Source organism: Arvicola amphibius, chromosome 12 (genome assembly GCF_903992535.2).
Source record: "Arvicola amphibius chromosome 12, mArvAmp1.2, whole genome shotgun sequence".
NCBI lineage: Eukaryota > Metazoa > Chordata > Mammalia > Rodentia > Cricetidae > Arvicola > Arvicola amphibius.
Genome location: NC_052058.2, coordinates 29231869 through 29246682, shown reverse-complemented (window position 1 = coordinate 29246682; position 14814 = coordinate 29231869). Strand labels below are relative to the sequence as shown.

At 39.7% G+C, this 14814-nt stretch overlaps 1 protein-coding gene across 1 annotated transcript in view; it reads left to right on the top strand.

The window, feature by feature from the left end:
• Positions 1–14814, top strand: part of Dnah12 (dynein axonemal heavy chain 12) — a 165966-nt gene that overhangs the window by 63784 nt on the left and 87368 nt on the right. Inside the window, exons 32-38 of the mRNA XM_038349317.1 lie at positions 1470–1553; positions 2078–2266; positions 4681–4800; positions 6654–6842; positions 9602–9753; positions 10996–11134; positions 12178–12344. Coding sequence (XP_038205245.1) covers positions 1470–1553; positions 2078–2266; positions 4681–4800; positions 6654–6842; positions 9602–9753; positions 10996–11134; positions 12178–12344 — 1040 coding nt within the window. The remainder of the gene's footprint in view (positions 1–1469; positions 1554–2077; positions 2267–4680; positions 4801–6653; positions 6843–9601; positions 9754–10995; positions 11135–12177; positions 12345–14814) is intronic.

The window sequence follows — 14814 nt, the reverse complement described above, 5'->3', positions numbered from 1 at the left end:
ACGCTCTTCGCTCTTGTTTTAAATGCTCATTCTCATGAAGCCTAGCCCAGGCTGCTGTTAGAATGAGACTGGGTCAAGAGCTGAGGGTTTTGCTAAGAGGCGAATCCTTGGGTCCTGGTAGGTTATAGCAAGGCAAGGGTTGCCCGACGGCTGACTTGTACGGGATGGTGAAGTGTACGTAGTTAGCAGACAACACAGTAGGGTGAGGGATGATGTTATCCCAACGTGGTAGCAAGTGGAAGAGTGTTTATTGCTGTAACCTGATATACATTTAAAAGTATTCTAGATGAGTTCTCTCAGGTAGAACGTTCTACAGTTCTGGAAATAATCTGTATCAATAAGCCACCTGTGGCTTGTTAATATTTCATTTGCAGAATGCCTTAGTATAGTAGGAGAACTCAGCGTGGGGTGGGGTGCGGAGATAGCTCAGAAGTGGGGCGCCGGCCTAGCATACGTACCAGGAAAATAAAAGTGTTAAAGAACTGAACATTAAACTTTATTTAATTTGACATTGATAAATACAGATAGCTCTTTATGGCTAGTAGCTACCATATTACACAATGCAACTCTTTGCCACTCTATTTTATACGAAAGGAGTTGAATCCAGAAATGTTATATGCTTCAGTGTTGACTTATGACTAGACAAGGAAAGCCTGAGTCTAGAGTGGTGCTTGTAGGAGCGAAGAGGACACGGAAATGTATATGTGGGAAAGACTTTGTAGCAAAAATAATTTGATATATTAATAGTTAATAGTAGTAGTAGTTACTAATACTATTAAAATGTAGTAATCTCAAAGCCAAGAAGCTTGAGATAAAGTAGCTTTAATAATAATGGAAAAGATAAGTATTTGAGAAAAAGGCTGAATTCAGCTGATGAGTTTTTTTAACATATTTAATAAAAGAGGAAGTGTTTTAGATTAAAGAATTTAAGGAGACTTCATAAATATGGGGCTAGACTAGTTTTTTTTTCTTATTTCCAGCCATACTAATGTTTTTATATCATAGCACATGTTTTATCTAGAAACATCTATCTTATAGTGGTATTTTATTTGTGTTTTAATAAATAAAACTCGACTGAAGATCAAAGTGCAAAACTAGTCACACTAGTCACACTAGTCACACTAGTCACACTAGTCAGCCATACAGGCCAGGCAGTGGTGGCTCACACCTTTAATCCCAGCAGCCACACTAGCTAGCCATAGAGGCCGGGCGATGGTGGTGCATGCCTTTAATCCCAGCACTAGAGAGGATTATAAGAGGGGAAGAGACAGGAGCTTGGGATCACACTCCGCAGGTTGAGTTTGATGGAGGTCGCTGCAGTCTCCAGTCATGCTGAGGACAGAGGCAAGAGCTCTCTAGTGGCTTGGCTGCTTTGCTTTTCTGATCTTCAGCTTGAGCCCCAATATCTGTCTCTGGTTTTTTTTTTATTATTCTAAATTTTAAAATATTTGAAAAATATTTGCCTTCAGCTTTGCCTTATGAGTGGAGAAATCATTCAGATGTCTCCTCAAATGAGCCTCATCTTTGAGACGATGGACCTTTCGCAGGCTTCCGTAAGTCCTTAATATAATAGTGATGTGTTTGTTTGTTAATCGAATCGAAATATTTTGTTAAAATATCGAATCGAAATATTTTGTGTCCTAAAATGGGTTTAACACAGGGGATGGAGAGAGGAATAAGACTCAATGCGTGTTTCAAAAGGATGAGAAGCATGCTAATAACTACTCCCAATGCACAGTTACACATAAGTGCTCTAAGAGTGTGGTAGAGATAGGTATCCATGGGGGTGATGGGGGAGAGAAAGACCTTAGAAGATATTTGTATTTGACCTAGTTTTGAGGAAGAGTCAAGATGTCTTCAAGGAGATTAACTAGGTTTGGGCATTTCAAATTGTGACTGGATGATGTATAAACACGAAGAGGTGTAGAATGTCTAAGGACCTGGCTGAAAATAGTTTTCTGTACAGGGGACACCTGGTGTGTGTTAAACTGTAGAAGCAGGCAGACCTAGACTGTGAATGAATGTAGCAGTGCTAACTGAGAGTTGTCAGGTAAAAGGAACTCTGCTTCTTCTCCAGCCTGCCACTGTGAGTCGCTGTGGCATGATTTATCTGGAACCATCACAGTTAGGATGGGAACCGCTTGTGGCTTCATGGTTGAATTCATTGAAAGAGCCTCTAAACGAACCAGATCATCAAACCCTGCTGAAAGAACTTTTCAAATGGCTAGTACAACCTTCTTTAGTATTCCGCAGGAAGAAATGCAAGGTAACAGCACTATAATTCTCTGACTTACTTCAGTTTCAGAAGATTCTGTTCAAATTAACTAAATCTACAGTCACTATGCTAGAACAACTAACTAAAGCTAGTTTTTTCTTTACCTTTGTTTTATCTATCTATCTATCTATCTATCTATCATCTATCTATCTATCTATCTATCTATCTATCTATCTATCTATCTATTATTTTTGGCCTTAAACCCAATATGTAACTGAGGATGACCTTAAACTTCTAATCCTCCTGCCTCCACTTCCCAAGTTCTAGGATTGCAAGCATGTCCGTTCTATGCCCAGCCTTCCTTGGTTTTATACTTCTTAAATTACAAAAACTTAAAAGGTTAAATTTACTTTAACTACACTATTTATATCAAGTCATAGTTTCTAGACCTTTAAAAATCCCAATTACTTTCTATATTTTAAAACTATTTTAGGTGCTAGAGCGGTGGTAGCTCAGTGGTTAGGAATGCTCGCTGCTCTTGTAGAGGGGCCGCATTCAGTCCCAGCTCCCATGCTGAGTGGCTCACAACTGACTGTAACTCCAACCCCAGGGTCTCTGGAGTTCACCTACACTGAATGTGCACATATATACACACGCACACACACTTTAATAAAAATAGATTTTAAAATATTTTAAATATGTATCCTTTTAAACTCACATGAGCTTTTAGCATTTTATGAAGATTCTTCATGCTGTGCTATTTTCCTGAGACTGTCCTAACAAGATACTACAAATGTGGTCTCTTAAATAACAGACCTTTACTTTCTCGTGGTTCTGGAGTTTAGAGGCTGACATCAGTATGTTGGCAGAGCTATCCTTTCCTGGAAACGCTAAGGGAGAAATGTTTCCTTTATCTTCCAGATTCTGGTGGCTCCAGTTCTGAGGCCCATGGCTACAAGCTCCAATCCCTTCTTCCAGCTTCACCTGGCCTTCTCTCTGTGGCTCTTCTCTGTCACTCTTCGGGTCTTAGGTTTCATGCCTATTGGATAATTCACAATGATGTCCTTTTCTCCAGATTCTTAGTTACACCTTCAAAGATCTTTTACCATAACTTTTTGGGGTTACAATATAGAAGGATCTTTCGGAAGACCACAATTCAGTGATGATCACCTGTGCATAAACACACATGAACACTTAATATATTGATACAAAAAGAAACTCAATGGCTTCCCATCCTATAATAGGATTTAAGAAAGAGAAAAGATATGGTATTGAAAGGAGAACACTAGACAATTCCACACTGCAGATATTATTTATGGTGACTTCATAGGGAAAGTAAAAGTTCTTAGCAATCTGTCAGTTTTAAATCCCTACTACTGTACAAGCAAATAATCCAGAATAAGCTCTGTCTTTCCAGGTAATGACCGCTGGTTTCCTTTCCATGCTTGTCGTAGTTTCTGTATGCAGCAGTTCGAAAGCAATGCAGGTTTATATCCTCCTTGGTAATCTTCGCATTTGTCGTCTCTCCGGCTATTTCCACGGCTCAGGCTTCCCTGGAGAGTGGCCTCGGTGCTGATTTCTCTCCTTCCTGGACCATCACAGCAGCACTGCTCTGGTCCAGTCCACACCTCACAGTTAGAATGGAGATTCTAAATGCCCACCCGTGCTGTTCATTCCCGACTTAAAATCCTTCTTTGGTGCCTTCTTCCTATAATACCTTTAACAAAGCCCATATGACTCTTGGGGTCTGATTCTTGTCTGCTTCCCAAGCATAATTTTTTTGTCCTCTTGCCTTTCTATCCTGAAGGCTCACCTTAGTAGTCTATATCTGCTGGTATTTGTGACATAATTCTACTGCCCTAAACATCCTCCCCTCCTCTATTTTCCTTGATAATTCAGCTTTCTTTTTCCTTGGGAAGGACTTTTATTACTTATCCTTCTCCAGTTTCCCTGAAATCAATCTCTGGGCCTACGTCTGCCCTGAGTTCTCTCGCCCCCATCTCTCTTCTGAGACTGCCTCCTCCATTTAAGTATCTCACTGTATTATACGGTCCTGTTTTGTTTCGGCGTTGATCCTTTTCAGGGATCGTGTCTCTTATTTCCACATCTCCCACTTTGCTCTCTGGCTCTAAGTATAATATGTCCTTCATAAACAGAATAGATAACTGAATAATGGCTGTAAAAGACTTGATTTCCACTCTCCTTAGGATATTATTTATTCTTGTATAGCACGTAATTTCTATTTATCATGGGATTTAGAATAAGAATACATTATATACAATTTTGTCCTATAATAAGCCAAACTAAAAATCTTGGAGAGATGTTTTTATTGTGCCTACACTTTGTTTTCTGTGAGTTTAAATGCTATTAAGAATATATCGATACTGTATTTATAAAATGATTTGCGTTTCTTCTCCAAATGAGATGGGAAGTGTAAAAAGCATTTCCTCATTTTCGCTTTGCAGGAACTGATTCCCACAAGTAACATCAACGCGGTCGTCTCCCTCACACGCCTCTTTGAGGTCCTTCTCTGTAGTGTGCTGGAGAACGAGCCCACTAGCAAGCACACGCGTATTTGGATCATGGTTTGTTTCATGTTTAAGGTGGTTTTAAATTAAAATGTGGTTATAGAAAATAATATTTGTCTTCAGAAGACCTTTTATATGAACCAGAGCAGCTTTTCTGATGATCACTGAAGAGTAGCTAGGGCACGAAGTTTGCCTGACCTGGCATCTGATTCTAGAAACAACTCTAAAGAAAATAAAATACATCAGAATGAGCTCGAGCTGCACATTCCCAGTGAAAGACCACACATTGACAGTCCTTGATGGGGTGGTGCGGTGTTAACCTCACGTGCTTTAGATTCATTGATGTTTTGTCTTAGTGCTAAGTGGGCATCTAGGCAGCATAGAAACTATGACAGACTGGGAGAAGGGATCCAGCCAGATGGGAGGATGCAGGCACTGTCCACGGAGGACTTAGGGAGACATCAGTAGTAGCCCTTGTTAGCTAGTGTCTAGAGTTCGAAGATCAGACACTATGGCAGTTGTGAGCAAAGGGAAACAGAAGAAGAAAGATTTTAAAAATCTTTGTTCCCTGTGAATGCCTTTCTCCAATCTGCCACCTTGTTTCTCCTGCGCTCTGCCCTCCCTTTCTACAGTAACATTTCCCTCTCCTTGTTTCTCCTCTGCCTTGTTGCTACAAAAAAAATAAATAAATAAATCTATCTCATAGGCCAGGAGATAGCTCAGTAAGGAAAGGCACTTGCTGCCAAGCCTGACGAGTTTAATCTCTGGGACTCACATGAGTGGAAAGGAGAGAGTCAACCCTCAATAGCTGTCCTCCGACCGCCACACGTGTGCTTGTGTGAGTGTGTGCACGTGTACACACACACACACACACACACACACACACACACAAATAAATAAATAAATAAATAAAGTGCAATACAATCTTTTCACCTTGGAAAGTCTCTCAGACATCTCACATTTGAGGCTATCCTGATGACTGGAAACCCCTCCTCACGCCTTCCTTCGTACCTTCCTGCCCTGTACAAACGTGTTACTTGAAGTTTGTTTATCCGTTTCTCCTTACATTTCAGGTTGTCTTTTTAAGATAATCTCTTCACATTCTTCCACAGTTATTATCATTAGCTTCATAAAATGATCACAGGAATTGTCCATCTGCATATAATTTTGTATATTTTCAGAAACCTTTTGTTCTCTCAATAAACCCAAGCTTGCAACTTTATCGGATGGTTCAGATCATTTCATAAGACTTATGTAGATTCATTCCTGATTAAAAATTGGGGGGCAATGTTTTTTGTTTAGTCAGATAAGACATGCACATAGAATAAAATTCAAAAGTCAAAAGCATATTTTCCATTCATACCAATCTCCCAGGCACCCTCAAGGCAATGATTTCTAGTGCCCCACATGGCCTTATAAAGACATTACACACACACACACACACACACACACACACAGAGTTTCCTGTGTATGTATTTTATGTGTCACTAATTACTAATTATATTACAAATGATATTTACTAATTTGCATCTCACTTGCAGTATGTCTTGGTACAGAGTTACATCATTTTTAAAAGCTGTATATCCATCAGCATGTGTGTCAGACTCTAAATGACGCAGACTTCCAGGGAGGAATAGTGACGTAAATACGTGTGTCATTTCACTGCTAGGAATGTATTTAAGGACGAATTAAGTAGAGGTCCCTAGACCGTTTGATGTAGGTATTTAAGTTTTTCATCACGATTGCCAAAGGAATGATTCTATATATAATTTAGCTGTACTAAGCTCTACTTCATTCATCTGAATGACCTTTCCCAGTAATGTAAGCAGGTCTTAATATGTTAAATTTTAGTTATTTCCTCTAAATTTCCTTTAAAAATAATCACTATAAATTAACTTTCTCACCAACAGGCTTGTTTTATATTCTCCTTGATTTGGTCAATCGGAGCAAGTTGTGATACAAATGGCCGCCTTGCTTTTGATAATTTCATACGATCCATTATATCAGGGAAGAACGAAGAAGACCCATTGCCAAACTCTGTGGGTAAATGGGAATGCCCATTTGATGAAAAAGGCCTGGTCTATGACTACATGTATGAGGTATGACTTAAAGTGCATATCAGGACAAAACGTGAAACACAAAAACCTGTGTCAGCACACACAGTGTCTGAATTCACCAGAGTCATGGCTCTGTGATGAGGTGCTTGGTCCCTTCTCTCTTCTCTCGTAGACCCAGTCCAGTCAGAGCTTTATGATGTCACATGCAACTTAATTTGCCTTTCCACTCTGTTAAAGGACTCAAAAGTTTTCTTTAAAACAGAAAATATTTAATCAGTCATCTTATTCATGCAAATTTCATTTTATGGTTATAAGATCTAATTAGAGCCTTGTTATTTTACCTAATTTACTGAAATCTAGAAAGAGAATGGAATCAAACCCAACTAGCAGTAAAAAACTCACTCCTTCACACAAATCATACTTAGAGTTTTAAGAATATGACCAAAACCAGTTTTATCTTTATTAGTCATAGAGGAAAGTCAGTGAAATAATCTCTAAAAGTAAATAATCAAGAGACAATAGCATAAAGCATGCTTTATAAAAAGTGAAAGTAAATATCAAAATATCTAGTTTAAGCAGGTTAAAGTAGGGGAATGGCTCAGCAGTTAAGAGCATTGACTGTTACTCCAAAGGACCCGACTTCAGATCCCAGCACCCACATGACAGCTCACAATTGTCTGTTCTCCAGTTCCAGAGAATCTGACAGTTATACCACTGCACATAAAATAAAGTTAAATAAATTATTATTAAAAATAAAATAGATAGATAGATAGATAGATAGATAGATAGATAGATAGATAGATAGATAGATAGATAAAAGTAGTTGCCTTTGGGAAAGAGAAAATGGGAGTTAAGAACTGTTATTTTGCTTAATCTTTTTGTTTGTTTTTTGAGACAGGGTTTCTCTGTGTAACCCCGACTGTCCTGGTACTTGCTTTATAGACCAGGCTGGCCTCGAACTCAGGGATCTGCCTGCCTCGCTCTCCTGAGTGCTGGGACTAAATGTGTGCACCACCATATCTGGCATCTTTTTTTTTTAATCAAATAAAACTTTTAACTCTAAAATACATGTCTGTATTTAATCTGACTCTAAAAGTTTTTTTAAAAAATGAATTATTGAGCCAGTGAGATGACAGTGAGTAAAAACACTTGGCACACGAACTGAGCTCTGCCATGTCTGTCCCGCAGTGGAGGAGAGCACGGGCTCCCAGAAGCTGTCCTCTGACCTCCATACGCGCGCTGTGGCACCTGTTCGCCCAATAGAATGCAGCAGAAATCGTTAGCCCCAGCTCTAGAACTGGAGCAGCTCCTCGACTCTGGCTACTTTGCCAGAATTAACTTTTATAATTAGATAGTAGAAGACTTGAGGATCTACAGGGAAAGGGAAGAATAATCAGAAGAAAGTACTGTTTGAGCTGGTACTGATTGGAAGATATCAGGACAGCAGCACGTCCAGCCAGTGGCTCAGAAGAATTTCAAGAATTTCGGTTTTGTTTTGTTTTGTTTCTGTTTTTTCAAGATAAGGTTTCTCCTTGTATCCCTGGCTGGCAGGACCAGGCTGGCCTTGAACTCGGAGAGATTCACCTGCCCGTGTTTCCAGAGTGTTGGAATTAACCACTCAGCAGGAATTAAAAGACTTTAATTGTACAGCTCTGCTGATTATCTTGTCTAAACATCAGCCTAGGTCAAAAAGGCAAAATGGCAAAGGAATACAGATGTCTCAAATGATGTTTTATTTTTAGTTAGATTATAGCTCATTTACTGCAAGATATGAAAGATACAAAACCAAAATTTAGCAACTTGTAACTTAAATTACACTAGAATAGTTTGAAACAAATACTCAGCATATTCAAAAGGACATATTACAGGCATTTAGGGAAGATTAGATATTAAGAGGGCATAAATTCAGCTGGGCATGGTGGTGTGTGCCTTTAGTCCCAGCACTCAGGAGACAGAGGCTGGGATCTCTGTGAGTTCAAGGCCAGCCTGGTTTACATAGTAAGCTCCAGGACCGCCACAGCCATGGCTGTCTCAAAAAATAAAGGTCATAAATTCTAGATACATTGAGTTTATGATGAAGTGATACTTACTTTCTTTGGATTATCATTAAAAATTGGTTGTATTAATTGGGTGGTAGTTTCATGGATGTTTATTTATTAATCTGCTTTATGACTGAAGATATTACTTATATTTTATATGAATTATTACAATATTTCATTTTAGAGGAGGAAAAGGCTAAAGTTTTTAATTTTGGGAAGCTTCCTTTAGAATATTTAAAAATTTTTATGTGTATGGGTGTTTTGCCTGCACGTATGTATGTGCGTGCCTGGGGCCTGCAGAGGTCAGAAAGAGGCGTCAGATCTCCTGGAACTGGAGTTACAGACAGTTCTTAGCTGACACCGTGGGTACTGGACATTGAATCTGGGTCCTCTGGAAGAGCAGCCAGTGCTCTTAACCACTGAGCCATCTCTCCCTGATTTAGAATTTTTAATAAAACTTACTTTTCAAAAAGACAGTAAAGTCCCCTGTCATCCAGGCTGCGGCTGTGATGTCAATGGCCTTTCGATGGTGTCTCCAGTCACAAACCCTTACCGCAGCGGCCGTTCTTCTGTTGTGTCTGTTGCCCATCTTTCCACTGAGTGAACTTTTCCTTGCCAACGGTCAAATGTCACTGTGTTACAGTTGTTACATTTTAGCTAAAGGCTCACATCTTTACAAGCAAATGGTGTAAGTATTGAACAGATGCTCTCAGATGTAGCAAGTGCATAGTTGTAATATTTTAAAACATAATTTTCCTACAGCTAAAAAACCGAGGTCGCTGGCTCCACTGGAATGAATTAATTAAAAGTTCTAATTTAGAAGACAAACGAACCAAGATTCAAGATCTCATAATCCCTACAATGGACACAATTAGATACACTTTCCTAATGGATCTGAGCATTACCTATGCAAAGTAAGAAACTCTACTGGAAACATGAACGCTAAATAAAACCGTACCATGCTAATAAAATGGTAGCATTTTAAAAAGTGAACTTTGAAGTCATTGAGTTTCAGGTGACCGAGACCATGGCTGGGAACTAATTAGCATGCTCTAAATAACATTTGCTACTATTGGGAAGCCTAGAATTCGGCTCTCTGAAGTTTTAACAGACCTATAGTTCATTACCTCTTACGTCACCAAAAATCACCTGCAGTGTTACTATTGAAAAGCTATATATTCTGGGATGGGGGAATGGCTCAGTCAGTAAATTATTTATTCATAAGATTCAGAACCAGACTCCATATAGAAAGCAGCAGGCATGGTGGTGCACGCTTGTAATCACAGCCCTGGCAAGATGAAAGACAGACAGGCAGAACCCTGGGAGTGCATGAGCCAGCTAGTCTAGCCTTCTTGGCAAAGTTCCAGACCAGTGAGGAACCCTGCCTCAAACAAAAGATGGCATACCTAGGAATACCACCATGGTCATCTCTGAACTCCATACGTCTGGTGCCTGAGCATGCCTATACATACAAATGCACTCACACTGAGCATGCCTATACATACAAATGCACTCACACTGAGCATGCCTATACATACAAATGCACTCGCACAAACCACCACCTCTCTAATCTATGCATTTTATGTTCAGGTTCAGTCTCTCCGGACGAGTAGATCAGTAACCTTTTGGAGAATACTCTTATCCCTGCTTCTCGTCCCACATTAGTAATGCTGGGATTGCGTACACCAGCTACCAGGACCATTGTTACATGGATTTCAGGGATCCAAACCCAGGGCATCAGGCTGGCAGGCAAGGCTTCTACCTGCTGAGCTGTGTGCTTGGCTCTGCCTTTACTAGTCTTCATGAACAATTATACACATGTGGAGTTTTAGGTAGAAACGACTTGACTACTATTTAAAGATTTTGTTTTCTTTGTTTTGGGCTTTCTTGTTTGTTTGTTATGTTTCTTTTGGTTTTTTGAGACAGGGTTTCACTGTAGCTTTGGAGCATGTCCTGGAACTAGCTCTCGTAGACCAGGCTGGCCTCGAACTCACAGAAATCCGCCTGCCTCTGCCTCCCGAGCCCCAGGATTAACAGCGTGCACCACCGCCACCCAGCTATTTAAAGTTTTTAAAATACTTACTTGAGTTTTTTCCAGAAAAATGCTTTTATACTTTCTTCCATTTTGAATTATGTTATTTGTTGTTTTTATAAAGGCCACTGCTCTTTGTGGGTCCGACTGGCACAGGGAAGTCAGTGTATGTGAAGGATAAGCTAATGAATCACTTGGAAAAAGACAAGTACTTTCCTTTCTATGTGAATTTCTCTGCACGGACCAGTGCCAATCAGGTTCAGGTGTGTATAAAACCAGATTTGGGTTTGTAACCATTTATCTTTATCTTATTTTACTTTATCTTATTTGATAAATATTAAAATATTTAAAGCTATATGTTAAATATTCAACTTTGTAAATCCGTGGATCGAAAGATAACACTTGTACATTAGCCCTTTAAGATTTATCATTAATTTTGACTTGAGAAGCAATGATTGATTTAACTGGAGAAGAAAGTCTAAGAGACGTTCACATGTGTGCATAGAAGAGTGGTGGGCAGGCACAGGAGAATATCCACTTGTTTTTTCTATACTCTTCTGTGTGGCTTTTAGGGGCATTTGCTGCTCACCTGTTGGTCCACTGTAAAATATTGCATGATCTTCTTTTGTCCCTAAATATAACAAGCTGAAGCTATTTCGTGAAACTCCTTATAACTGTCACACTTAGCATCTCTTCCTAAATTTGTACCTTCTTACTCTCCCCAACCCTGTTTCTGTTCTTAATTTAAAAGTCTTGCTAAGTTGGCATACTGTAAAATTTTTGAATAGAATAATTTTGGTATTTAGTTTTACAACAGACAAGCATGTTTAAAACCTATCAGAAATATTTAAAAAGCATATACATTTATGTTGGTTATAAAAAACAACAAATGCTTTTAAACCTTAGGTAAAGGGGTATCCAGTGTGAAAAAAAGGATTATAGAATTATAGATGTGTATATAGAATGCAAGCTGACCATGTAAATACCTATGATAACTCTAACTGCAGGGGAACATTTCAACACATGTTATTTGAAATGATGTTGAGTTTAAAGTTTAATATCATTTTAAGTAAGAGTAACTTAAAATAATTAAACATATAACATTATTTCCTCTCAAAGATTGTTAGTAATTTTTTCTAATGTTAACTTTTATGTTAGGCTATTGACTAATTAAAAAACAGTAACTGTTACTAGTATACAATGGATACTGGCCACATAGATCTTAATACTGACTTAATCAACAATGATAATATTAAGTTTGTAATACTGTCATAGGTAAATACACTTTTTCTTTTTAAATTTTTAGAACATCATTATGGCTAGATTGGACAAAAGGCGCAAGGGAGTATTTGGACCACCTATGGGAAAGAAATGTGTAGTGTTTATAGATGATATGAATATGCCTTCACTGGAGAAATATGGAGCCCAACCTCCTATTGAGTTATTACGACAGTTTTTTGATTGTGGACATTGGTAAATAATTTATTTAAAGTCTTTTTCATTTTATTTATTCTCCTCTCATATAGTACATCCCTACCATAGCCTCTTCTCTTCCACCCTCTCAGCCCCTCATCTCCCCTCTCCTCCAGATGTACTTTTCCTCGGTTCTCCTTTGGAAGAGAGCAGGCCTCCCAGAGATATCAGCCAAACATGGCATAACAAGATGCGATAAAACTAGGCACAAACCTATATATCAAGGCTGGATGAGGTAACCCAGTAGGAGGGAAAAGGTCTCAAAAGTAAGCAAAAGAGTCACAGACACCCCCACTCTCACTATTAGGAGTCCTACAAGCTAACAATATATGCAGAGGACCTAGTGCAGACCCATGCAGGTTTCATGCTTGCTGCTTCCATTACTGTGAACTCCTGTGAGCCCTGCTTAGCTGATTCTGTGGGCCGTGTTCTTCCGGTGTCCTTGACCCCTCTGGCTCCTATCGTCCTTCCTCCCCCTCTTCCATGGGGTTCCTAGAACTCTGCCTAATGTCTGGCTGTGGATCTCTGCGTCTCTGCCAGAGGAAGCTTCGCTGATGGTGACTGGGATAGGCACTGATCTTTGAGCATAGCAGAATATCATTAAGAATCATTTCATTGACTTTTTTTTTAAACTTTATTTATACTTTATGTATATGAGTGCTTTGTATGTATACCTGCACACTAGGTTGTGAGCCACCATGTGGTTGCTGGGAATTGAACTCAGGACCTTTGGAAGAGCAGGCAGTGCTCTTAACCGCTGAGCCATCTCTCCAGCCCTTCATTGACTTTTTTTTTTGCCAGTTTTGTTTGGATCTGTCCTAGGATTTTGGGCCGTCCAGTTTCCAGTTCCTGATCCAGACAGTGTCTAGTTTGGGCTCCCTCTTGTGGCATGAACCTCAAGTAAAACCAGTCCCACTCCAAATTCTGAGCCACAGTTGCCCTAGGACTTCAGGCAAGACAGGTTGTGGGTCAAAGGTTTGGTGGCTGCCAGTGTCCCAGTCCCAGCACTGGAAGCCTTGCTTGGCTTCTGAAGATGATGGCTAGTTCAGCCTCTATATCCTCCATTACTACGAGTCCTCACGAGGGTCATCCTCACAGGTTCTAAGGTGCTTCCACTGCACTAGGTTTCCACGTGACCTCCTAAGTGCTCCCCCACAATCCCAGTCATCTCTTCCTCCATCCATCCCTTCTCTACCTGATCCCTTCTGTTCCCATACCCACCCTCAGTCCACCCACATAATCCTTTCTATTTCCTCTTCCTAGGGAGATCCATGTAGTGCCCCTTAGAACTCTTTATTTGTTACTTAGCTCTCTCTTTTTTTTTTTTTTTTTTTTTTTTTTTTTTGGTTTTTTCGAGACAGGGTTTCTCTGTAGCTTTGGAGCCTGTCCTGGAACTAGCTCTTGTAGACCAGGCTGGTCTCGAACTCACAGAGATCCGCCTGCCTCTGCCTCCCGAGTGCCGGGATTAAAGGCGTGCGCCACCACCAACCGGCCCATACTTAGCTCTCTTGTAGAAAGAGATTGCTTGTTCGTGTCCCAGCTGCCCAGACCCAAATAATCACACAGAAACTATATTAATTGCAACACTGCTTGGCCAACAATTTAGGTGTATTCTTACCTAGCTCTTATATCTTAAATTAACCTATTTCTATTAGTCTGTGTATTGCCATGAGGCTGTGGCTTACCAGGTAAGGTTCCAGTGTCTGTCTCCTTTGGCAGCTACAAGGCATCTCCTTGACTCTGCTTACTCTTTCTCTATATCTCTGTTCAGATTTCCCACCTGGTTTTACTCTGCTAAACCATTGGCCAAGACAGCTTTATTCAGCTTTATTCACTAGCCAATAAAAGCAACACATATACAGAAGTTCATCCCACATCACCCTCTGGGTCTGTGAATTATAGTGGGATTATCTTTAACAGCTAATATCTGCTTATAAGTGAGTACAGATCTTGTTCTTCTTTCTGGTTCTGGGTTACCTCACTCAGGATTTTTTTTTTCAAATTCCATCCATTTACCTGCATATTTCATGATGTCATTTTTTAAGCAGCTGAGTAATACTCCATTTTTAAAGATTTTGTCATACTTTTTTATATTTGAGATTACAGTTTAGCTACAACAGCTCTCCCTTCCCTCTCCTTCAGGCCCTCCCACATACCCTTTCCTGCTTTTCTTCAAATTCATATATTCTCTTTTTTTCCACTAATTTTAGTACCACATATTTTTATCCATTCTTTGATTGAGGAACATCTAGGTTGTTTCCAGTTTCTGGATATTATGAATAAAGCACATAGTTGAACAAGTGGGAATCCTTTGGGAATATGCCCAGTAATGGTATAGCTGGGTCTTGAGGTAGAATGAGTCCCAATTTTCAGAGGAACTACCATATTGATTTCAATAGTGTCTGTACAAGTTTGCACTCCCACCGGCAATGGAGGAGTGTTCCACTTGCTCCACATCCTCGCCAGCATG